We start from the raw sequence: 23,904 nt of genomic DNA, 5'->3' as shown, positions 1-23,904 counted from the left end.
TAAGCCTAGGAAGAGGCAAACTGGTAATTAAAACTATTTTTATTATAATTAATATATACAGAATCTGAAAATTTTTAAATATATTTAAAATGTGCAATAATTTTGTCATTTCAAATACCATATATCACAAAATATACTTCAACATTACATTTTAACGCTTGAACTGGCTTAATATGATCATAAATATAAGTTATTATGTTGTTTTGTTTTGGGCAACACCTGGTAACGCTCAGGGTTACTCTTGACTCTGCATGTAGGAATTACTCCTGATGGTAATTAGGTATCCATACGAGAATCTGGGGATCAAGCCCAGATTAGCCCAGGCAAGATAAGCACCCTACCTGCTGTGTTAGCACTCTGGCTGCAGTTATTCACGTTTTAAAAATCAAGTTTTAGGAACAATTTAAAAATAATTTGTAAAAGTATTGCTTTGTTGTTGTTGTTGTTTGTTTCTTTCTTTTGGTCATAGTTGTGGCTCTGTGCTCAGAAATCACCCCTGGCAGGCATGGGGGACCATATGGGATGCCGGGATTCGAACCACCGTCCTTCTGCATAGAAAGCAAATGCCCTACCTCCATGCTATCTCTCCAGCCCCAAAAGTACTGCATTTTTTTGTGATGAATGTTGCATACATAAAACATGCATTTAAAATGTCAAATAAGGGGCTAGAGAGATAGTTTAGAAGGTGTCTGCCTTGCTGCCTTGCAAGTAGTAGATCTGTGTTGAGACACTATAAAAGGTCTCTCAAGCACTGCCAGAAGTATTCCGAGAGTGTAGGGACAGGATTAAGCCCTAAGCAATGTTTAATATAAACCAGAAAAAAGAAATTATTTAGGGGCTGGAGAGAAAGCACAGTGGGTAGGGACCTTGATTGTATGTGCCAACCCTGGTATGAACCCTGCCACCCCAAATCCTCAAGCACTATCAAGAGTGATTCTTGGGGCCTGAGAGATAGCATGGAGGTAAGGTGTTTGCCTTGCATACAGAAGGTCAGTGGTTGGAATCCCAGCATCCCATATGGTCCCCTGAGCCTGTCAGGAGCGATTTCTGAGCTTAGAGCCAGGAATAACCCCAGAGCGCTGCTGGGTGTGACCCCAAAACAAAACAAAGCAAAACGAAAAGAGTGATTCCTGAGTGCAGAGCCAGAATCTCTGCTGGGTGTGGCCTAACACCACAATCTCTTCAAAAAAAGATACAAACAAAAAACCCACAAAAAACAAAAACAAAAAAAACCAACTACTTAAAATTAGAGGCCAATCCAATGTAATTTGAAAAGTTCATATGCCTACCTAGCTTATGTTTCAATGAATTTGAATTTGGTAGCAAGCACACAGACTATATATTATGATGCAACAACTGTTGGAGACTATATAGCTAGAACCACAATATTCCAACTAAATAAAAAAAATAAAAAAGAACATATAGTTTTTGATGGGACCAAATGCATAGTATGTGTGTGTTTATATGTATATATATTAAAGTTCATATTTGCATAATTTTTAATTAAATCATTAAAAATAAAACCAGACCATATAGGATAACTTCAAACTGTCAATTGAAAAAATAACACAACAGAAACTAAATATATATTGATGGTGAGGTAGTATCTATAGAACCTTTAAAAGGTTTCTTTGGGATAAAGTACAATTTTTGCTACATATAGAATGCATCTAAAGTTCGCCTTTTTTAGGGTGGGTCACATACAGTGGTTTTAGGGGCTTTCTCCTGACTCTGCTCAGACATCTCCGCTGGCAATGCTCAAGGTATCACATATGGTGCTGGGGTTTGAACCTGTCAGCTATGTGTAAGGCAATCTGTACTATCTCTCCTGCTATACTATCTCTCTGAACCTGTAACTAACTTTTCAATCCTTTTGAACATTCAAAAAGCATACATTCCAACTTCTTACCTCCCTTTTACACTTACATGTAAAATTATCTGTTAGGGATATATATGTGTGTATACATATACATATATATATATATATACAGATATATATAAAACTTTAACAAATAACTTTTTTAGTATTTAGTTTAGATCCAAGTATCATAAAAAATGTGGCTGCTCTATTTCTATTATTTGTTGTTGTTGTTATTTTTGGGTCAGGGGTTACTCCTCTCCTCGCTCTGCTCTCAGAAATTGTTCCTGGCAGGCCCGGGGGACCATTTGGGATGTCAGGATTTGAACCACCATCGATCATGGATCAGCTGTGTGCAAGGCAAATGCCCTACCGCTGCACTATCTCTCAGGCCCTCTATACTTTTTTGAGAATGTTATAAATGAAGTGTTATCTATACCTCACCATTTGGTCTAATAATTTTATTTATTAAATAATTTCATTACTTAAATGAAGTATTGTCTATTAAATAATAAAGTATTATCTTATCAGTCCAAAAAGGTTCTTATTAAGCTATCCTTCCATTCTGCAAGCATTTTCCGATTAGGAAAATATTTATATGTCACCAAAATATCATTATTTCATAAAGGAGACAGCAATAATTGGTAAAACCCAGTGATGAAGAAAAAGTATTATATAAATTGGACGAACAAAGTTAGTTTTTTTTAATAATCCAAACACTATTCCTGATAACTTATTGATACTACTCAATTTTAAAGTATCATATATGTTAAAATTCTAATCTTTTAAATTTTAGTGCTCTGTAATATGGAGGTCTATTTTAATGGCTTATATAATAGAAATTAATTCCTATAAGAACTAATGTTAGAAAAATGGAAGATTTTAGGATTTGAGAAATAGTACAGTGGGTAAAGTTCCTATCTTATGTGTGGTGAACCTGGATTCGATCCTCAGCATCTCATATGATCTCCAAGTAACATCAGGAGTGACTCCTAAGTGCAGAGCCAAAGTAATCCCAGAGCATCAACAGGTGTGGACTCAACTCAAATAAACAAAAGAACAAAACATTTTTTAAAAATTGGCTCTATTAGGGGCTGGAGCGGTGGTACACAGGTAAGGCATTTGCCTTGCATGCATCTGACCTAGGACAGCCTTTGGTTCGATCCCCCAGTGTCCCATATGGTCCTCCAAGCCAAAAGCCACGAACGATTTCTGAGCACAAGAGTAACTGCTGGTGTATGCTTTTGGGTGTGGCCCAAAAAACAAAACAAAACAAAACAAAATTGGCTGTATTATAAAAATTTGATACTCAAACTTGAATTGGCTTTAGTAAATGTTGGTCATTTTGAAGATCTGTCACGGGGAAATAAAATGCCACCTTATTACCTCATTAACAGTTAAAAAAAACGGTTTTATTCTATGTATATGAGGAGAAGGTTTGGCAAGTATAAACACATACAAAAGAGTGTAGAAGTTCCTCTATTTTGATTTTAGGGCATCAAGATTTCTTCCTGAAATACCTTTACTTATGGTGTTTTGTTTTGTTTTTAAATTTCATGAGGTATTGAGGTTCTGGCTATGTCCTGAATACTTTTGTGCTCTTTCTCCTGCCAAAAAAATAAAAAGCATGAATAACAGTGACAGGATATCTTGACAGTACTATAGTCAATGAAAGCTAGCTTTTATATTTGAATTCGTAAACCATTAGTAGTTTTATCTAATTTCAAAAGCAAAAGATTTACACCAATAATTCCTAGTTAAAATAAAAATATTTTTGCTAGTAGAACACCAAATTGTTTGACACATGAGTAATAGCATAAATAAGCAATCTCACTTCTATGAAAAAAACATAGGTGAGAAATAAAATGGGCTTGTAAGCTGCCTTCTTTTCTCTTAAGTCATGTCTTAGAGATATCATCTGAATACTAAGTTAGTAATTACATGGTTTTATTTCTATACCTTCCCTTCAGAATTGGTACTTATTTTGAAATATGAAGTTAGGATCAACCCTATCCCACAATGATAGACAACCAAACCCTAAACTAATCTATGCCTTAAATCCTAGGGAAAAAGAAATTCTGACACAATCCTTTATCTTTTATGATACATTTTAGAAGTATTTATAATTAACCAAGCAAGTATCTTTCATTTTCTAGTAGATGTGTTATTTCCATTTTATATCATTGCAAATATCCTGGGAAAACCCATTTCTGTATATCCACTTGAGGATACTTGAAATTTTTTAATGTAGTCAACTTGAGAAAGTTATCAACTTCTAACAATAAAATTAATTTTTCAAAGGTAAGAGTGATCATTATATCATGCTATCAAGATGTAGATTTCATATTTATAATATAATTTGGAGAAAATTGGTAAAATATCATTAAACAACTAACATTCATTAAGCCCTCTCAAAAGTTTCTCAATGTACTGTTGTCTTTCAAATGCATTGTTATCTATGCCAAAAGTACAACTATGAGGCCAATGGCAATAATAAGAGACTACTGCACTGTATAGTACTGATAATGCAATTATTTACTTGTTCCATAGTAATATGGAATATATTCAGACAACAATCATATTAATGGTAATTTCAACATCTTAATATTATAATACCTACTATATTTTGTCACAACATGACACAAACTGAACCATTATTATTTTACAGTAAAAATATAATTTTACATGTTTATACTTCTATTCTAATATATAGAATCAATAGTGGAAAAGTGTTTATATTTCCTATATTGCTTTAATGAAAAACAAATATCACAGTGGGTAAGGTGTTTGCCTTGCATGTTACTGACCCAGGTTCAATTCCCTGCATTCTATTATGGCCCTCAAAGCCTACCAGGAGTAAATGCTGAGCACAGAGCCAGATGTAACCCAAGTGCTGCCCAGGTGGCCCCAAAACAAAAAACAAATATATGGTTTATTGCCCAGTGTCATAAAAAAAAGAAAAGAAAAATATAAAAATTCCACTAAAAGTTATCAACTAAGATATTCTGAAGATTTATTATTCTAAATGCATTAGCTTCTATAGTCTTTGAGAATTAACTGCATGCATGCTAAATATATCCAAAGATTCACTTATTTCAACAATCGAATGAATACTAATTTTTAAAAAAATATTACAAGGAACCAGGTAAAATTTACAGTTTATGCTTATATCTTTGTAGAAACACATAAAGAGGGTCATCTAGATTACCATTTGGTGGGTCAGTCTCATTTTAGAAAATAGCTAAAACCAACTGGTAAGATGTCTCAAAAATCTAAACCGCTGTAGCATGGTACAAAGCCCTTAATTTGGGGCTAAGAATTAAATCAAAACTGTCTCTACTTAGGGGCCAGAGCGGTGGAGCTAGTGGTAAGGCATCTACCTTGCCCTAGCCTAGGATGGACTGCGGCTCAATCCCCTGGCATCCCATATGGTCCCCCAAGCCAGGAGTGATTTCTGATTTCTGAACGCATAGCCAGAATTAACGCCAGAGTGTCAACGGTGTGCCCCCCCCCCAAAAAAAAAAAAAAAACTGTCTCTACTTATGACTCTTAGTAATATTTTCAAGGGTCACATAACTCTGTCTTATATTTTTCATAATATCTTGCCAAGAATTTTTCTAAGTGCCAGGAATTGTGCTAGATACAATTTGTTATTCAAATGAAGAACTCTATTAGATACATTGTCAGATGCAATCCTTGTATAGGGAGTTTTACAGTCAAATTCAGTGGATGAAGTTACAAATTTTCATTAAAAAAATAAAGAGTAGGAACAGCTTTTAAGCTCTAAATTCAAAATCAAATGATGCCAGGAAGGTTCACAAGAAGAAAACGAGATACATATTTTCTAAGTAGATATTCTGAATCATTTGTTTATTGCTACATTTATGAAGACATTATGCTAATTTATGAAGACAACAAACAAACTTAACAGAAGTTGTAAAAGTAATTAAATTTATATAGAAATCCAGCCAGGATTCAGGTAGAACATGAGCTGAGAGGCGAGAAGCATTATACTAAACCTATCTGAATACATAAAAGCTTATCTTGCAGGTAAAATATATATCTAAGTATCAAGTGAAGAACAAGCAATGGCATCTATAAACGCTTATGAAAAGTGTACAAGAGTTAACTTTAACAGACATATCACAAACTGAAAAAAATTATGAAATGAAACATAAAATAAATTTGATGAATTAACTTATTTATAAGCTTTATTAACACAACAGCTCTGTCCTACTAACCTAACATGCAGTCAGGCTTCTCAAGACAAATCCCAGAGATTGTCCAGAAAAAATTTGTGACGCTCTTAATTAATTTTAGACATATTACTTGGAATGTAACTCTGGGAAGTCAATACTATATAAAAATGCTAACCAAAAATACACAAATATTTAATGCAGATTTAAATACAGCTGTCAGAGTCCATGACTGGCTTGCGTGACATGGGATCAGTAACTACTTTAGCATAGGTTCTCTGAAAAGCCAATAGGATTTGTTGAAAGATTCAGAACCAAGGAGATAAGCAGCCCTGGTGGTGAGTGAAGGAAAAAGATACTTCTAGCAGCATTTTCTCAAGCAGCGTATCTTAACCCAGTGATAACAAACTTTTGTAGCTAGTTCAGAATGTACTCAGAGACACCAAGAGAGAGGGCTTCTGGATAAAGGCCAAAAAGATCTCTAAACATGAGTGATTTTTCTCTTCACCGGGAAGCACTGCAGACGAAAAGCAGGTAAGGAAGGCAGAAAGTGAAGAGGATTTAAAAAAAAAAAAAAAAGCAGGTCGAGTTAACAGAGTTCACAAGTCTCCATGCAGCCCTTCTTCCCTTCTATCTTTATCAAAAAGGAACCATTCATTTCACTTTCCAAGGTAGAGTAAATTGGTTCAAGGAGAAGAGATGTTGGGGGGTTAAAGTCGCTCCCCGACAGGTTCCCCCTCCCAAGTTTTCCCATCGCTGAGCCCAGATCTCAAGTTCGGAACCGACCTAAGAGCTGGTCCAGGGCTGGGAGCCCGGTAGATACCAGCAGCTGTCCATTCCGCACCGACGGTCTTGTGCCCGCGATGGACACCAATCGGGAGCCGCCACTGTCGGCGCCGCCGGCTCGAGGACCCTTCCTCTGGAAACTGGTAACGTTGCTCTTGCTGGCTGTCGCCGAAAGACACCCCGGAGTCCCGGAGCCGGCCCCTGCAGCCATCTTGGGCCTGATCAGGTTGCCCCAATAGGAACTCTGGGAACTAAAAGCCCTGGGCCTGTCAGAGCCAGGCCACAACTCCCGCCTCCGTGCCCTGACTGGCGCTTCTCTTAACCAATAGAACTAAGACGTCCTGCCCGGATGAACCAATCGCAACGCAGATTGCTGAAAAGTGACCTCTACGTAAGGATAGCGGACTTGTGCAGAGAGGCCAGGTGAGAAAAAGGCCCACCTGAGACCTTGGGTGAAGAGACTGACTCCCTGGGTGCATTGGTTGCAAGGTGGGTGTTATCAGTCAGCTGGCTTCTCTCTTTGGGTGCTTTTCATTCCTTGCCGAGTTAAAGGAGAGGGTGGTGGAATGTTATATTATCCAGCAGTTAACTTAAGACAGAGCCTTGCATCCTGGTCTGTGTTCTTACTTGGATCTCTCCATTCATTCAGAGTGGAAAAAGTTGCATTCCTTTCCGCCCTATTTTCCAAATAGTTGGTCTGATAGGGAAGAAATTGCAAGTGATCCCTTTAGGAGTTGCTTTCTGAACTTGAATCAGCCTTAGTGGTTGGATCTAAAGTTTAGAGCAAAAACCCTTAGGCTCTGAGGTTTCCTTTTCTTCTGTCCCAAACCGAAAGCTACTTCTCTTGACAATTTCTCCCGGAGCAGCTTTTATTCATTTTAATGAGTGTTTTTGAAAGCACTTGGAGTGCCTTCCATAAGTGGTGTGAATGACAAGTGTTACTCTGACAACCTTGTTCACACATTTAATTGTCGTTTGTTATTAAGGTAGCTGCAAATACCCCAACTTTAAAAAAAAAAATGTTACCCACTTCCTTTCCACTCCCTAACTGAAAAAAATAAAAAGAATGAGATGTGTATATCATTTCTTTTTCTGCTATGTGAACTCTGAATTGAGAGCTTTCTTACTTAAATATAAGTTTAGTATGTGTAAAAACCACATCAGCTAGGGTTGTGTCTTGAATTTTAAAATGCTTTCGAAGTTGAGCCGAGGTGGTGATTGGTAACTGACTTTTAAGAGACATTCTTGATTGACACTTGTCGAAACTAAAGAAAACTCCCAAAGCATACATGTACTACTGTTATTGAATTTGACAGTGATCTATGTGATACATTGAAAATACAGCCAAGCCTCATTAAAATATTTGCCACTGAGTTCTTTTAAATCTCAATGACCATTACAACTTTTTTGTCTTGTTTTTGTTCGATAAGCTGAAATTGGTATTATTAAACAACGGTAGGCTTTCCAATTGGAGGAGGAATTAATTGTTTTAAAGGAATAAATGTTTTAAAGGAATAAAAGCCAATCTTCCTTATTGACTGGATTTCTTGGTCAAGGTTTGCTACCTTTTTCCAAATCTTTACCATTTTATGCACGTTATTGATAAATGTTGAGCATTTACTGGCCTGCTTAGACCTAAGACTTTAATCCTCTGGAATTTGATATTTCCTCACTTAGGGCAAATAAGATGAAAATAGGTATAGCATTTAATATTAACATGTTGAACAGTATATGCTAAGTTGTCATGTGGTAAATAAACTGTTATGATATTCAGAACAAAAAGTGACAATCTAATAATAAATAGAAACATAGAAACTATTTGCTTTTATATTTGCTGTTCTGAAACTTTGAATGTTATAAATATTAAATTTTTGAATGGGAAAGATAATTTTTCTTGTTCTATTTTTCTTACCCCCTAATTTTTACAAGGTAATGGTATGATTTATAGGTTTTCTAAAAAAAATGAATAGAACTGAAGGTTCATTTTTCAACGTATAATTTATGAATATGTGTACAGAAGGACATTTCTGGAGTTAGGTTATATCATTGGTATAATACTATCATAGAATAAAGTGATCTTAAATTTTGAGGCTAAGATGATAGTATCAGAGGCCGTGCCCTTGGCTTTCATATAGCCAACCTGAGATTTATCCTTATCACCACATATGGACCTCCAAGCCCCGCCAGGAGTAATTCCTGAGCACAGAACAGAAATAGGCCCTGAGTGCTGCTGATATGAATCAGAAACAAACAATTCCAACAACAAAAATAAGGAACAGCACAATAGTGTAGTTATAGTGTTTGTCTGAAAGGGGAGAGAATAAAATGAAATTTTAAAATATATTTGTCGACTGTGTTTAATTTTAGATACCTGTGGAGTACCAATATGCAGATTTATATTCATAGTGGACTACCTGAAAGAAGGAGCTCTAGATGAAACAAATATTTTTGAAATTAATAAGCACATAGTGGGAAATCACCCCAAGGGAGCAGATAAATTTGTCAGAGAGAAATGAGTACCTTAGAATGAAAATAAAAATATCAGAAAACATCCTGGGAACATAAACATTTAAAAAAAGTACTGAGGAACATAAAGTAAAGTAAGGATTAGAATCTTTTTTTTTTGTTTGTTTGTTTTGTTTTTGTTTTTGGGTCACACCTGGCAGCACTCAGGGGTTAATCCTGTCTCTACACTCAGAAATTGCTCCTGGCAGAATCAGGGGATCATATGGAATTCCGGGATTTGAACCACAGACCTTCTGCATGCGAGGCAAACACCTTACCTCCATGCTATCTCTCCGGCCCCAAGAATTAAAAATCTTATTATAATGATGGTTTAATAATTCTGTTCTGAGCAAATTTATTGGAATAGTAAACAAAAAAGTGAAATAATTGTGCTTAGGATTGAATGGCAAATGAAGCTGGATAATCAATATTACATTATAGGAAGCTTTACTCTGAAGGAGATGTAAGGAGAGGTGATAAAAGGTTTAAAGAGGAGGTTTGGAGTGAGTGTTCTGGAAAAGGATCAAAATGAGTTAGAAGAAATGGAATACAGTACAAAGAAAGCGAGCAGTATTTGAAAGTATAAGGATCAACTTACTAGCTAAAGAATGTGAATATAAATTAGATCTATTTTTCTTAAGACGACTTTCTCTTTCATTCCATATTCTTTTCTTTTGTTTGTTTGTTTGTTTTGGGGGTCACACCTGGCAGTGCTCCGGGGTTCCTCCTGGCTCCATGCTCAGAAATCGCTCCTGGCAGGCTCAGGGGACCATATGGGATGGTGGGATTTGAACCATCTATCTTCTGCATGATAGGCAAACGCCTTACCTCCATGCTATCTCTCCGGTCCCACATTCCATATTCTTAATCTTCAGATACTCCTAAAACTTCAGTTATCACATATATGCCAATGACTAATATTTAAGCCCAGATTGCTTCTATGACTTCCAGAATCACAATTCAAACTGTTACCCATTTTTTAGTGTCTGGTGGGACCTTACGCTCAAAAATGCCTCAGACTAAATATCATCTTGTATTTTGTATTTCCCTGAGTCATATGATCATTAACTTAATCTAAGGAATCTGGATTAAATTCTCCCAAGCCTTATTTTTTTTTAAATAAAACATGCCTTATTATTTAAAACCTATGGTATTTACTTTATGTTTTTATAATTCTTTTTTTTTTTTTTTTTTTTTTTTTGTTTTTGGGCCAGACCCGGTAACGCTCAGGGGTTACTCCTGGCTATGCGCTCAGAAGTCGCTCCTGGCTTGGGGGACCATATGGGACACCGGGGGATCGAACCGCGGTCCGTCCAAGGTTAGCGCAGGCAAGGCAGACACCTTATCTCTTGCGCCACCGCCCGGCCCCATGTTTTTATAATTCTTATTTTTTGGTCTACAAACCTATAGGTGTTAAGGAAAGCATTTTCAGTGACAGGTATTGAACTGTGGTCACACTGGGGTTGGCTGTATGCAAGGCAAGCTCCTTATTCTCTATGCTAGGTCTCTTGAATGTGATATTTACTTTTTTGTTTGTTTGTTAGTTTTTGTTTTGGGGGACCACACCCAGCAGCACTCAGGATTTACTCCTCTCTCTGTGTTCCAAAATTACTCCTGGCATGCTTGGGGAACTATATGGGATGCTGGGGATCAAACTCAAACATGGATTGGCTATATGGAAGGCGTCTCCCTCACACCCCTGTGCTATTATTGTTCTAGCCCCCGATATTTACTTTTTATTAGGTTTCTATTTCATTCAGTGGTGTTTAGCCTTTTGTTTGTTTATTTTGCTTTTGGGGTTATACCTTGGCTCTGCTCTCAGATCACTCCTGGGTGTATTCTGGGGATTTTAAATGGTGCTGAGGATTGTGTCTAGGTCTGTTGCATGCAAAGCAAGCCCCCTACCTGCTGTACTACCTCTTCCATACTCTCATAGATGATTTACTAAAGTATCTTTGTGATTTTTTATAAATAGAAGTTTAAACATATAATATTAGAAACACAACTGTTGGGTTAGAGCAATAGCACAGCGGGGGAGGGCGTTTGCCTTGCTATGGCTGACCTGGGTTCTATCCCCGGCATTCCATATGGTGCCTTGAACCTGCAAGAAATAATCTGAGGGGCTGGGAAGGTGGCACTAGACGTAAGGTGTCTGCCTTGCCAGCGCTAGCATAGGATGGACAGCGGTTCGATCCCCCGGCGTCCCATATGGTCCCCCCAAGCCAGGGGTGATTTCTGAGTCCATAGCCAGGAGTAACCCCTGAGCGTCAAATGGGTGTGGCCCAAAAACCAAAATAATAATAATAATAATAATAATAATAATCTGAGTACAGAGTCAGGAATAACCCCTGAGTGCCACAGGGTGTGTCCCCCAAATAAAAAACCAAAATTAAAAAAAAAAAACTTCTTAAGGACTTTCATTTTATTTCTTCTACCTCTCATTACTGCATCACTATAAAATTGTATGCTCTCTTTACTCAAGTATTTTATTCACATTCCAATACTTACTATGCTTCCTTCCTCCAAAAGTTTGCCATTTAAACTTGTCATCAAAATCACATAAGCAACACAAAATCACAATAGCAACAGTGAATGAGTAAAATGAAAAATCATAAGCACATCAAATTTAGCTAAATATTCATAAAGTAAAATACTTAATCTAAATAGGTATGTGTACAAAATTTATATGTGGAAATTGATGAACTTTGTAAATGGAGAAATATTCCATTTTTGTGCATAGGCGCAATTAGTATCTTTTAGATACTAGTTTCCCCAAATTGACTCAATATAAACCCTATGTATATCATAATTCCAGTGTATGTGTGAATGCATGCATGTGTGTATGTGTGTTTTTCTAGGGCTTAATGGAGCTCAAACCCAGTGCCTCAAACATGCTAAAGAAATTCTTTACCCTTGAATTACATACTAATCCCTCAGCAAGTTCTGTTTCTAATAGATAGGACTGAGTTGTCATACAGTATTGAAGTAGAACAGAATAACATAAATGGAGGACTGACTTCAAGATGTACTGTAAAGCAACAATATTAAAGATAATGTAATTTGGGCAAAAAAATACACGAGTCAGTGAATTGGAGAAGAGAGCTCAGAAATTGATCCTTATAAATGTAATTGACTATTGACTAATAAGTGATGACAATACATGGTGTGAAGTTTCTTTTTATGAATGTACAAAGCCTTATATCCGCTACAAAGATGAGCTCAAAATGAATCACCTAAATCTGAGACTCAGTACTATACTGCCAAAAGATAACAGAAGTTGTAGAGAACTTTTGGTATAATAATTGTTTTAAGATATTGTAACAAAGGGGCCGGCGAGGTGGCGCTAGAGGTAGGGTGTCTGCCTTGCAAGTGCTAGCCAAGGAAGGACTGTGGTTCCATCCCCCGGCGTCCCATATGGTCCCCCCAAGCCAGGTGCAATTTCTGAGTGCTTAGCCAGGAGTAACCGCTGAGCATCAAACAGGTGTGACCTGAAAAACCAAAAAAAAAAAAAAAAAAAGATATTGTAACAAATGTATGATCTGTGAAAACAATACTTGAATGTTGCTGTACTTTATTAAAATTAAAAAAACTTACACTGCATGAAAGACAGTCAAGAAAATGAGAAGACCTTGGGGCCGGAGCAGTGGCGCAAGTGGTAGGGCTTTTGCTTGCCTTGCATGTGCTAACCTAGGACGGACCGCAGTTCCATCCCCTGGTCCCATATTGTCCCCCAAGCTAAGAGTGATTTCTGAGTGTATGACCAGGAGTAACCCCTGAGCGCATCACTGGGTGTGATCCAAAACCAAAAAAATAAAAAGAGATAGAGAGAAAGTAGACACAAAGTAAACAAAATAGTTGCTGAGAAACATTTGTTAAAAAGCTGTTATTCAACATATACATTATATTAATAGATACAAAATACTCATTGTATGTTAGAGTTTTTGAACTCTTAAAGATGAACAATATGAAACTAAAGTTATAGATACGACATCAAATAAAATATACAGATAATAGGCAAATAATCACTTACTTCATCAGAGAAATGAACTTAAAGCAAGAAGACATCACCCCACACCTGTCAGAACAGCCAGTCAGAAACACCAGTAACACTAAATGCTGGTAAGGATGGTAGCAACAGTAACCAGCAATGATACTTCTTGTCATTTAGCCAAAGGAGTTGAAAACTTCCTTCACATACTCAGGCCGGGCAGTGGCGCTAGAGGTAAGGTGCCTTTGCCTGCGCTAGCCTTGGACGGACCGTGGTTCGATCCCCCGGCGACCCATATGGTCCCCCAAGCCAGGAGCAACTTCTGAGCGAATAGCCAGGAGTAACCCCTGAGCGTTACCGGGTATGCCCCTCCCCCCCCAAAAAAATACAACATACTCTTCATTAAGAGAATGATTGAATAGTCTGATGTTTTCAGACAGTGATGCAAAAAATTCAGACAGTACTGAAGAAGAGTTTTCAAACCATAAAAAGACACGGAATAATATTAAATGCAACTTTGTAAGTGTAAGGAGTCAATCCTTGGAAGGTTATGTATTGATTCTAAGGATATTATCTAGAGAAGGAAAAACTATGGAGACAGTAAAAAGATTAGTGAGAATAGTATGTATGGTATTTAATGATCATTTGTGTAATAGTCTTCACTCACATTCCTAGATTGTATAGTGCAAAAATACACCCAAAGGTAATTATGGTGTATCTGCATAGGCTTATCCTTTGTTAAAAAAAGTACTATTCTTTTGAGTCCGCTCAGGGATCACTGCTGGTGGTGCTTTGGGAATATTTTTGTACCAATGTTTGACAGTCACAAAGTAGGTGCCTTTACCTCTGTCATTGTTCAGGTCCTGTACAATTTCTTTAAACTATTATTTTAATTTCAACATAGAGCATGATTGTATTATCCAATTCCTCAAAAGATATTACATAGAATTGTTATCCTTTTTATTCCATAAACCTCTTAATTTCTCTAGAATTGTCTTCTGCCTTTTATCATAAGACCTCATTTTTATTCCTTTATGAACCCCATTCCTTTGTATTGCTATTGTTGTGGTGACAAGGTGTTGCACACAATGATTGGTGCTTGCATGCCTGGTTGATGTTCTTTTGCACTTGATTTCGGTGTCTTGTCTGGGTTCTCTCACTTTAGTGGCTCTACTAGGACACACTTCGTTGGAGTGTACCAGAGAACTCTTATTTCATTGAGACCTCAAACAGTAGTGCTATTGGGGTTGTGTTTAGTGCATATGAGGCATTGCCAGTAGTCAAGCCTGTAGCTTCGTATATGTAAGTAGGCATTCTGTCACTGAGTTCTCCCTTAGTCTTCTTAATCATTCTTGTGGATTTCTTACATGTTTGGGATTCATAGCTATCAATTGCTGGTAAAGTATGACCTCTTGAATTTTATGGATAAATGGGATGGAGTTTTCTTTCACTTCTTTTTTTTTTTTTGGTTTTTGGGCCACACCCTGTGACGCTCAGGGGTTACTCCTGGCTATGCGCTCAGAAATTGCTCCTGGCTTCTTGGGGGACCATATGGGACGCCGGGGGATCGAACTGCGGACCTTCCAAGGCTGGCGCAGGCAAGGCAGGCACCTTACCTCCAGCGCCACCGCCCGGCCCCTTCTTTCACTTCTTAATCAAAACTTTACCCTACATAAAGCTTATATGAATAAGGGTTTTTTGTTTGTTTGTTTGTTTGTTTTTTCCCAGACAAAGCAGATTTATTTCTGTGCTTTGCTTCAGAATGGACAAGCATGGAGCAAGCAGATATGCTGGGCCTTTCTTCGATAATCAAATAAGCATAGGGGCTAGAGACATAATGCAGCAGTTAGGGTGCTTACCTTGTACCCAGCTAATCTGGGTTCGATTCCAAGAATCCTGTATGATTCCGCCAGCACTGCCAGGAGTATTTCTTAAGTTGCAGAGCCAAAGGGCCACCTAAATATTAGTGGGTGTGGCTCAAAACAAGTGAGGAACATAGATCTCTCTGGAGGCCTAAATTTTTTCAGGTACATCGTACCTTTTTTATAGAAAGCTGTATTTCTTAACTGTTTCTTTAGCCCACTATCATTTTGGAAGCAAGAAAGAAAAGCCCCATTTCCCCCAAACTCTCCTTTATGTGTGTTTGGCCAGTGGTCTGAATACATTTTCAGAGACCAAATAATAAATATCTTAGAATTTGCAGTTTAGGGGCTGGAGCAATAGCACAACAATCAGGTAGGGCGCTTGCCTTGTAAACAGCCAACCTAGGTTTGATTCTCAGCATTCCGTATGGTCCCCTCAACCTACTGGCAGTGATTTCTGAGCATAGAGCCAGGAGTAACCCTTGAGTGCTGCCAGGTATGGCCCCCAAACAACAACAACAACAACAACAAACAAAAATAAAACACAAGAAAAAAGAAATTACAGTTTAGGGGAACAGAGAGAGTCCAGTGGTTAAGACTCTTGACTTGCAGACAGCTGACCTGGGTTTGATCCATAGCATCCTATATGACCCTCCTCAACCTGCTAGGTGTGATTCATGAATACAGAATGAGCAATAAATCCTGAGCAAGATAGAGATTGCAGCTCATATGACTCTGTATAACTTCTTCACTATGACACTAAATTAGAGACAGATGGGAATCACTTGTATATTATTAATGCTTTATATATACATACACAAATTTGAATTTGATGGGTTATTTTTTGTTTGTTTTGATTTTGAGCCACACCCAGTGATGCTCAGGGATTGCTCCTGGCTTTCTGCTCAGAAATAACTCCTGGCTTGGGGACCATATGGGACGCCGGGGGATTGAACCACAGTCTGTTCTAGGTCAGATGCGTGCAAGGCAAATGCCTTACCCCTGTACCACTGCTCCAGCCCCTGAATTTGATGTTTTTGCATATCATAAAATACTACTTTTATACTATACTTTTTATTCTATACTTTTATATTACTATTATATTTTCTTATTAGCCATTAAAAATGTAAAAACAAATATAAGCTTGCAAACTACATTAAAGCATATGGGGGCATTAAAGAATTGCTCCATTGTCTCAATTCAGTGCTTGATTTTTTTTGTTTGATAGAATTTCATATGTTCTACCTTGAAATTTTCACCCTGGTATGTTGTTCATTTTACTGACTTGAGGCTTAGTCTTTTATGCTTCTATTTATTTTCTTTCTTCCTTCCTTCCTTCCTTCCTTCCTTCCTTCCTTCCTTCCTTCCTTCCTTCCTTCCTTCCTTCCTTCCTTCCTTCCTTCCTTCCTTCCTTCCTTCCTTCCTTCCTTCCTTCCTTCCTTCCTTCCTTCCTTCCTTCCATTTGCTTTTTAGGGATTATTCCTGGCTATGTGCTCAGAAATTGTTCCTGACTCAGGGGACCATATGGTATGCCAGGGATTGAACCAAGGCAGCCGTGAGGTCTTTCCTAGGCTAGCGTGCACAAGGCAGATAGATGACTTATGCCCTCTGCCATTGCTCCAGCCCCACTTTTTTTTTTTTATCTTCTATTGATCTCATTCATGTAGGTCCAAATATTTTGGCAGCTGATATCCCAACAATGTTGACACATAAAATTGACCACCACAATACCTAATATAATAAGTAGAGAGCTAGGATTCATAACGGAGCTTAACTGAGCTAATGGCAAAATCATTTCTTTCATTCAGCATTCATTCATACCTTGTCCCAACTCAGCCAGTATATTCATCTTATAGAGAGGTTGATTTAGATATTCAGTAGGTATTATTAACACAGAATGTGGCATATTTTATTTCTTGATAATTCAGTGATCAGTATATATTCATTGTGATCAGAGTTGTGAAAAATATGATTTGAAAAAGATGGGGGAAGGGTAGTAGGAGGAACTTATAGAGATAAATGATTAAATGATTGTAGAGTTTATGGATCTAAATTGTGTGAAAGAGAAATTAGTCCTGTATGTTTGTCCAGATGAAAATTTAAATATAGTTCTTATTAAATGTTCTTTTGTATTTTTCATTCCCCAAAATGAGATGCTAAAGATCATTTGTAATATAAATTTATTGTTTTCTAAAGTGAAGATTTGAAGATAATTTTATTTTCTGCTGGTTCCTAAGATAAATGATAATTGGTTATTGTTGTTGTTATTGTTGTTGGACCACACCATACAATGCTCAGGGGTTATTCCTAGCTCTGCTCAGGAATTACTCCTAGTGGTTCTTAATGAACCATATAGTATGCTAACTCTCCAAATATATCACATTTTTTGGTTTGGTTTTTGTTTGGGGATTACTTTTGATTCTGCATTTGGAAATCACTCCTATTGGTGCCCAGGGCAACATTTGGGGCACTGAGGATCAAACCTAGATTGTCCGATTGCAAGACAAGTGAACTATCTTCTGGTATATGCTCTACCACTTGAGTTAATTTCCTGAACCTCACTTGCATTTATTTTTTTGTTGCATTTGTATTATATCTTAAAAATTATTATCAAATTTAATATGAAGTTTTTAATTTATGTTTCATGAAGTGTTATTATAGCTTATTTAAATCTCAAATATATTGAATCAATTTTTATTTATAGTATAAGATAATTCCCTATTCATGCAGGAGGTCATCGGTTCGAATCCCGGCGCCCCATATGGTCCCCCGTGCCTGCCAGGAGCAATTTCTGAGCCTGGAGCCAGGAATAACCCCTGAGCACTGCCGGGTGTGACCCAAAAACCACAAAAAAAAAAAAAAAAAAAAAAAAAAAAGATAATTCCCTATTCTTATTCTTCCGCTTTATTCAGTTTTCCATGGCAGTTTGTTGAAAAAACTGGTCCTTTCTAGTTACTGTAGTAATATATTACTATATTAATAGATGTGAAGGTTTATTTGTGGAAAATTTTTTGTTGATTAGGCTGTATGTTTGGTTATTTTGGTTATTATAGTTTATATTTATTTTTAAAATAAAATATTTTACTAAACTCTTAATGGCAGGGTTTCATGCTTAAACATTTTAGCACTGTCTCCTCCACCAGATTGCCTACTTTCCTCCATCATTGTTCCTGTTTTCTCCTTCCCTGACCCTTTCCCCTTGTCCTATTCACCCACAGTGTGAATACCAAGAAAGGCTGGTTCTTAGTTACTCTTGTCTTAGAGCTTTTTTGTTTTGTTTTGTTTTCTTGTTTTGTTTTTTTTGGGTCACACCCAGCATCACTCATGGCTTAATCCTTGCTCTATGGCAAGGGATCTCAAACTCAATTTACCTGGGGGCTGCTGGAGGCAAAGTCGGAGTGATCCTTGAGTGCAAAGTCAGTAGTAAGCCTTGAACATTGGGGGGTGTGACCCAAACAACTAAAACAAAACAAAAAAAAAAAAGATTCCTCTAGGGCAGGGCCACAAAATGTTGTACGGAGGGCCACAAATGACCCGCGGGCCTCAAGTTTGAAACCCCTACTTGCTCAGAAATTGCTCCTGGCAGGCTCAGGGGACCAAATGGGATGCTGGGAATCAAACCCAGGTCAGTTCTGGGTTGGCTAAATGCAAGGGAAACACCCTACTGCTATGCTATCTCTCTGGCCCCATATTTGAGCATTTTAAATTCTACTATATTTTTTTATTGTGCACATTTGTGTAAGAGTTGTCTGTATATGTCCCTCTCTGGCTCGTTTTTTCTTTTCTTCTGAGTATTATTCCATTGTGCATTATGCATATGTACCATAATTTCATTCTCCAGTCTTCTTTCTGTTCTTAGACAGTTGGGGTGTTTTCAGATTTTGGCTATTGTGAATATTGCTGCAATTAACATGGTAGCACAAAAATTGTTTTATGAAAAGGTATTCAGACTCTTGGAATTGATACTTAGAAGTGAAATTGCTTACTCATATATATGGAAGCTCAGTTCCTAATTTTTTTTTTGAGAAGTTTTCATGTTATTTTCTAAAAATGCTGGACCAGTTGTTATTCTCACCAGCAGTGTATGAGAGTTCCAAACTTGTTGTTTTTGTTCTTTGTAATGGGAAGCAATCTTACTCGTGTGAGAACTCATTTTGATTTGCATTTCCCTGGTGATGCAGTGTTCTTTTTTATATATCTTTTGGCCATCAGAAAGTCACATCCAGCAGTGCTCAGGGGTTACTCCTGGCTCCACGCTCAAAAATCGCTCCTGGCAGGCACGGGGGACCATATGGGATGCTGGGATTTGAACCGATGACCTTCTGCATGAAAGGCAAACACCTTGCCTCCATGCTATCTCTCCGACCCTGTCCTCATCTTTTTATTAAGATTTGTTGTGTGTGTTTTTTTCTTTTACTTGTTAAATTCTACCAGTTTTTAAAATGTATCTTGGATATTATTAATCCTTTGTCAGATGAGTGGTGAGCAAATATTTTCTCCCTTTTTATGAATGTTGTTTTTATTATGACTATTCTTTTGAGATGCACAGTCTTATTAGTTTGAAGTAGTCATATTTGTTTATATTTATTTCTGTATGCTTTGTCATTGAGTTGTATTATTGAAAATGCATCTAGAGTCAATGTAATTATGACTTATGCCTATGTTTTTCTCATTATAGTTTATGGATTCAGGAATGATTCAAAGGTCTTTAATTATTTTGAATTGAGTTTAAAGATTTTGAATTCTCTATTTTACAGGTGACCCATCAGTTTTTCTAAAGTTTTTGCTAAAAAGGCTTTACTTGCCCAACTTTATACTTTTTTCCATTTTGTTGAAGATTTATTGTCAAATACTGAAGATCTGACTCTGGACTCAATTCTCTTCCATCAGTATCAGTCAATTGTATGTGTGTTTGCCTTCATCCAGTATCACACTGGTTTCATTGGTTTTGTTTTATTTAAATATTATTCCTATAACTTTATAGTATAGTTTGAAATTGGACAAATGAAGCCACCCATCTTCCTTTTTTTTTTTTTTTTTTAGTATTGGTTTTGCTATTTGGACTTACCTCATATAAATTACAACAGTGTTTGATCTATAAAAAGTGCCATAGGTATTTTAGTAGGGACTGTATAGAATGTATATACTTCTATAAACTCATTTGTCATTTTGATAATTTAAATCCATAAAATGGAATTGTGTTTCCTTTTCTTCTTTTTATTTTGTTTATTGTGGTTTATACTTTTTCTGTGTAAACCTTTAACCAGTTCTGTTAAGTTGATTTCTAGGTATTTCATTTTTCTGGGTCATGACTGTGAATGGAATTTAAAAAATTTCTCTTTTTAATTACATTGTTTGCCTATAGAAAAGTTAGAGATTTCTGTCAATGATTTTGGAGCCTACCACTTTACTGTACTAATCCTAGAAACAACAGTTTCTAGGAATATTTTTATGGATTCTGGGTTTTTTAAGTATATTATCTTGTTATCTGAAAATAATGAGAATTTGATTTTTTTCCAATCTGAATCTCCTTAATATCTCCTTTTTTCTTTCTAATCACTATGGCAAAGACTTCTAATACTCTATTGAATAGTAGTGGTAGGAGTGGCTAACCTTGTTTCATACATGATCTTAGAGAGAAAACTTACAGTTTTTTACTGTTGACTATGTAGGCCAGTGGTCCTCAAACTATGGCCCGTGGGCCACATATTGTATTTGTATCTGCTTTGTTTCTTCATTGCAAAATAAGATATATGCAGTGTGCATAAGAATTCGTTCATAAGTTTTGTTTTTACTATAGTCAGACCCTCCAATGGTCTGAGAGACAGTGAACTGGCCCCCTGTTTAAAAAGTTTGAGGACCCCTGATATAGGCTGTTTGGTCAATGGCATTATGTTGAAGAAAGTTCTTTTAGCTCTTAAAACGTCTTTAAAAAAGTATATATATATACATATATATGTATATATATGTATATATATATACACACACACATATATATATGCTGTTGAATCTTATCAGTATCTTTCTCTGTTATATTAGTATGATAATATGATTTTTATTTTTTTTGTTTTTATATTATTTTTTGAATGCCTTGCATATATCAGACCATCCTTGCACTCCCAAGATGAATCCTATTTGGTCATGATGTGTTATCTTATTATTGGGGTTTGCTAACATTTTGTTGAGGATCTTTATTCTTTGGGGACAGAGCTCTATAGTCTCCTCCACTCCCCTCCCCTCCTTTATTCTCCCCTCCCCTTTCTTCTTTTTATTTTGCTTTTTGTGATGTCTGTCTCCTTTTCATATCAGAGTAATAGAGTAATGTTTGCCCTATAATAGCAGTTTAGCAGGATTCCTGATTTTCAACTTTCTGAAAGAGCCTAAAAAAGATTGGGAGAAACTTTTCTTTATAGGCTAGAAGAACTCACTAATAAACTTATCTGTGCTTGTACCTTTGTTTTTAGGAAGACTTTAAATTACAAGTTCAATTTCCTTGATAGTAATTGGTCTACTCAGGTGTTCTGTTTGCCTTTGAGTCATCTTTGGAGATTTAGGTATCCAAAAGTGTATACATTAGTTTTAGGTTCTCTGGTTTTGTGGCATTAAGATTTTTGAAAGAATCTCTGATGAATCTTTCAATTTTTTGTATATCTGTTGTACTAGCTCCCCTATTTCTTTTGTGTGTGTGTGTGTGTGTGTGTGTGTGTGTGTGTGTGTGTGTGTGTGTGTGGTTTTTGGGTCACACCTGGCAGTGCTCAGGGGTTATTCCTGGCTCCAGGCTCAGAAATTGCTCCTGGCAGGCACGGTGGACCATATGGGGCGCCGGGATTTGAACCGATGACCTCCTGCATGAAAGGCAAATGCCTTACCTCCATGCTATCTCTCTGGCCGCATTTCCCCTATTTCTGATTTGGCTTAATAGAGGTTTCTCTCTTTTTTATTTCATGAGTCTTGCTAATGTGTTATAAATCTTACTTTTTCTAGGAACCAGCTCTTAGTTTCATTGCTCTTTTATGTTATTTTAGAGAAAGTTCAATTTTTTAATGTTTGATTTATGGCCTTTATCACATTAAGAGTTTCACTTTATTTACTTTATTATAAGCATTACTCATTACTTTCTTTAATTACAGAAATATTCTAGAATTTTGTTTTGTTTTTGTTTTAGGGTCACACCAGGCAGCGCTCAGGTTACTCCTGGCTCTGTGCTCAGAAATCACTCTTGGCAGGCTCAGGGGAACCATAGGGGATACTGAGGTTCGAACCATTGTCCAGTTTAGATTAGTTGCTTGCAAGGCAAATGCCCTACCACTGTGCTACTATCTCCGGCCCCTCTAGAATTTTTTTTTTTATCATGAAAGGGTGTTGAATTTTGTCAAACAACTTTTTTCTGCATATATTGAAATTCATCAAATGTGCTTTTATTCTGTTAATTTGAGGGATTACATTGATTGATTTTCCTATTTTAACTATCTTAAATTCTAGCAACAAATTCTTCTTGTTTTGCCATGTAATTATCTACTATGCTGCTAAATTCGGTGTTCTTCTATTTTTTTTTAAGAACATTAGGATCAGTATTCATGAGTGATATTAGACTGTAGTCTTTTGCTTTTTATGTCTTTGGTGTCAAGGTAAAGCTGTATCATAGGATGACAGATATTACCTGCTCAAATATTTTTCTCATTTTTTAACAGTATGAGGATTGGTATTAAAATTTTAAGTATTTGATAGAATTCATTCTATGCAGTTTTTTTGTTATGGATTATGCATTCACTTCTAATGAAAATGTCGTATGCAAACAATCTTATAATCCTTATGTTACATGTTAATACCTATAATTTAAATTTTGTTATTTTTAGCTTCTGTAACAAGTCATCCTAACCCTGGTCACTGAAGACAACAAATTATTTTCATAATTGTGAGACTCAAAAGTCTCAACTCAAGATGAAATGGGGGCCAGAGGGATAGCACAGCGGTAAGCCATTTGCTGTTTGCCGTTTGCCTTGCATGCAGCCAACACAGGACGGACACTGTACCGACATCCCATTTGGTCCCCTGTGCCTGCCAGGAGTGACTTCTGAGCTTAGAGCCAGGATTAATTCTGAAGGTGGCCAGGTGTGACCCAAAAAAACAAAAAACAAACAAAAAAAAAAGATGTTAATAGAGTTTGTTCCTCCTAGTATCTGTGAGATTGAAAATGGCTGTTTCCTCTAACTTTCACTAGTTGACAATCTTTGATGTTCTCTAGGCCATAGATGCATCATTCTCATCTCTGGATATTCCATACTTATACTCTACATATAACATATATTGTTTTCTGGACCATACCTGACAGTGGTCAGGGTCACTCCCAGTGGAGGACCCTATGGTATGCTGAAGATCAAACCTTGGTTGGCTGCAAACAAGGCAAGCATCCTACTCACTATATTATCAGTCTGGCCCCAATAATCACATTTACAAAAGTACTTTTTTCAAATATGGTATAATCTGAGTTTTCAGATGAAAATAAAATTTGAGGGGACACTATTCCATCTTATAGTTTCTTTTTATGTAGTTATATTATCAGTTATTATATAATCTACATACAATTAAAAATCGGTATATTATTTTTAAAATAAAATTATTTCAGAGTATACAAATATTTGTCATTGTATAAGTATATACATACTCATATATTTAGGCACACACATCTGAGTAAGCAGTTATAAAAAA

The 23,904-nt window shown here is 36.6% G+C and overlaps 2 protein-coding genes across 2 annotated transcripts in view; one reads left to right on the top strand and one right to left on the bottom strand.

Moving 5' to 3' along the window:
• Window positions 1–7,099, bottom strand: part of ELP4 (elongator acetyltransferase complex subunit 4) — a 218,540-nt gene extending 211,441 nt beyond the window's left edge. The window contains exon 1 of the mRNA XM_049780094.1: window positions 6,841–7,099. Within this exon, the coding sequence (XP_049636051.1) occupies window positions 6,841–7,051 (211 nt within the window). The 5' untranslated portion in view covers window positions 7,052–7,099. The remainder of the gene's footprint in view (window positions 1–6,840) is intronic.
• A 121-nt stretch (window positions 7,100–7,220) lies between these two features.
• The window catches only part of IMMP1L (inner mitochondrial membrane peptidase subunit 1), a 76,276-nt gene continuing 59,592 nt past the window's right edge, over window positions 7,221–23,904 (top strand). Inside the window, exon 1 of the mRNA XM_049780103.1 lies at window positions 7,221–7,329. The gene's annotated coding sequence lies outside the window, so the exon portion shown is untranslated. The remainder of the gene's footprint in view (window positions 7,330–23,904) is intronic.

This window comes from Suncus etruscus, chromosome 9 (assembly GCF_024139225.1).
Source record: "Suncus etruscus isolate mSunEtr1 chromosome 9, mSunEtr1.pri.cur, whole genome shotgun sequence".
NCBI classification, from domain to species: domain Eukaryota; kingdom Metazoa; phylum Chordata; class Mammalia; order Eulipotyphla; family Soricidae; genus Suncus; species Suncus etruscus.
Note: the sequence above shows the minus strand (reverse complement) of the source record. Positions and strands in the feature narration are given on the sequence as shown.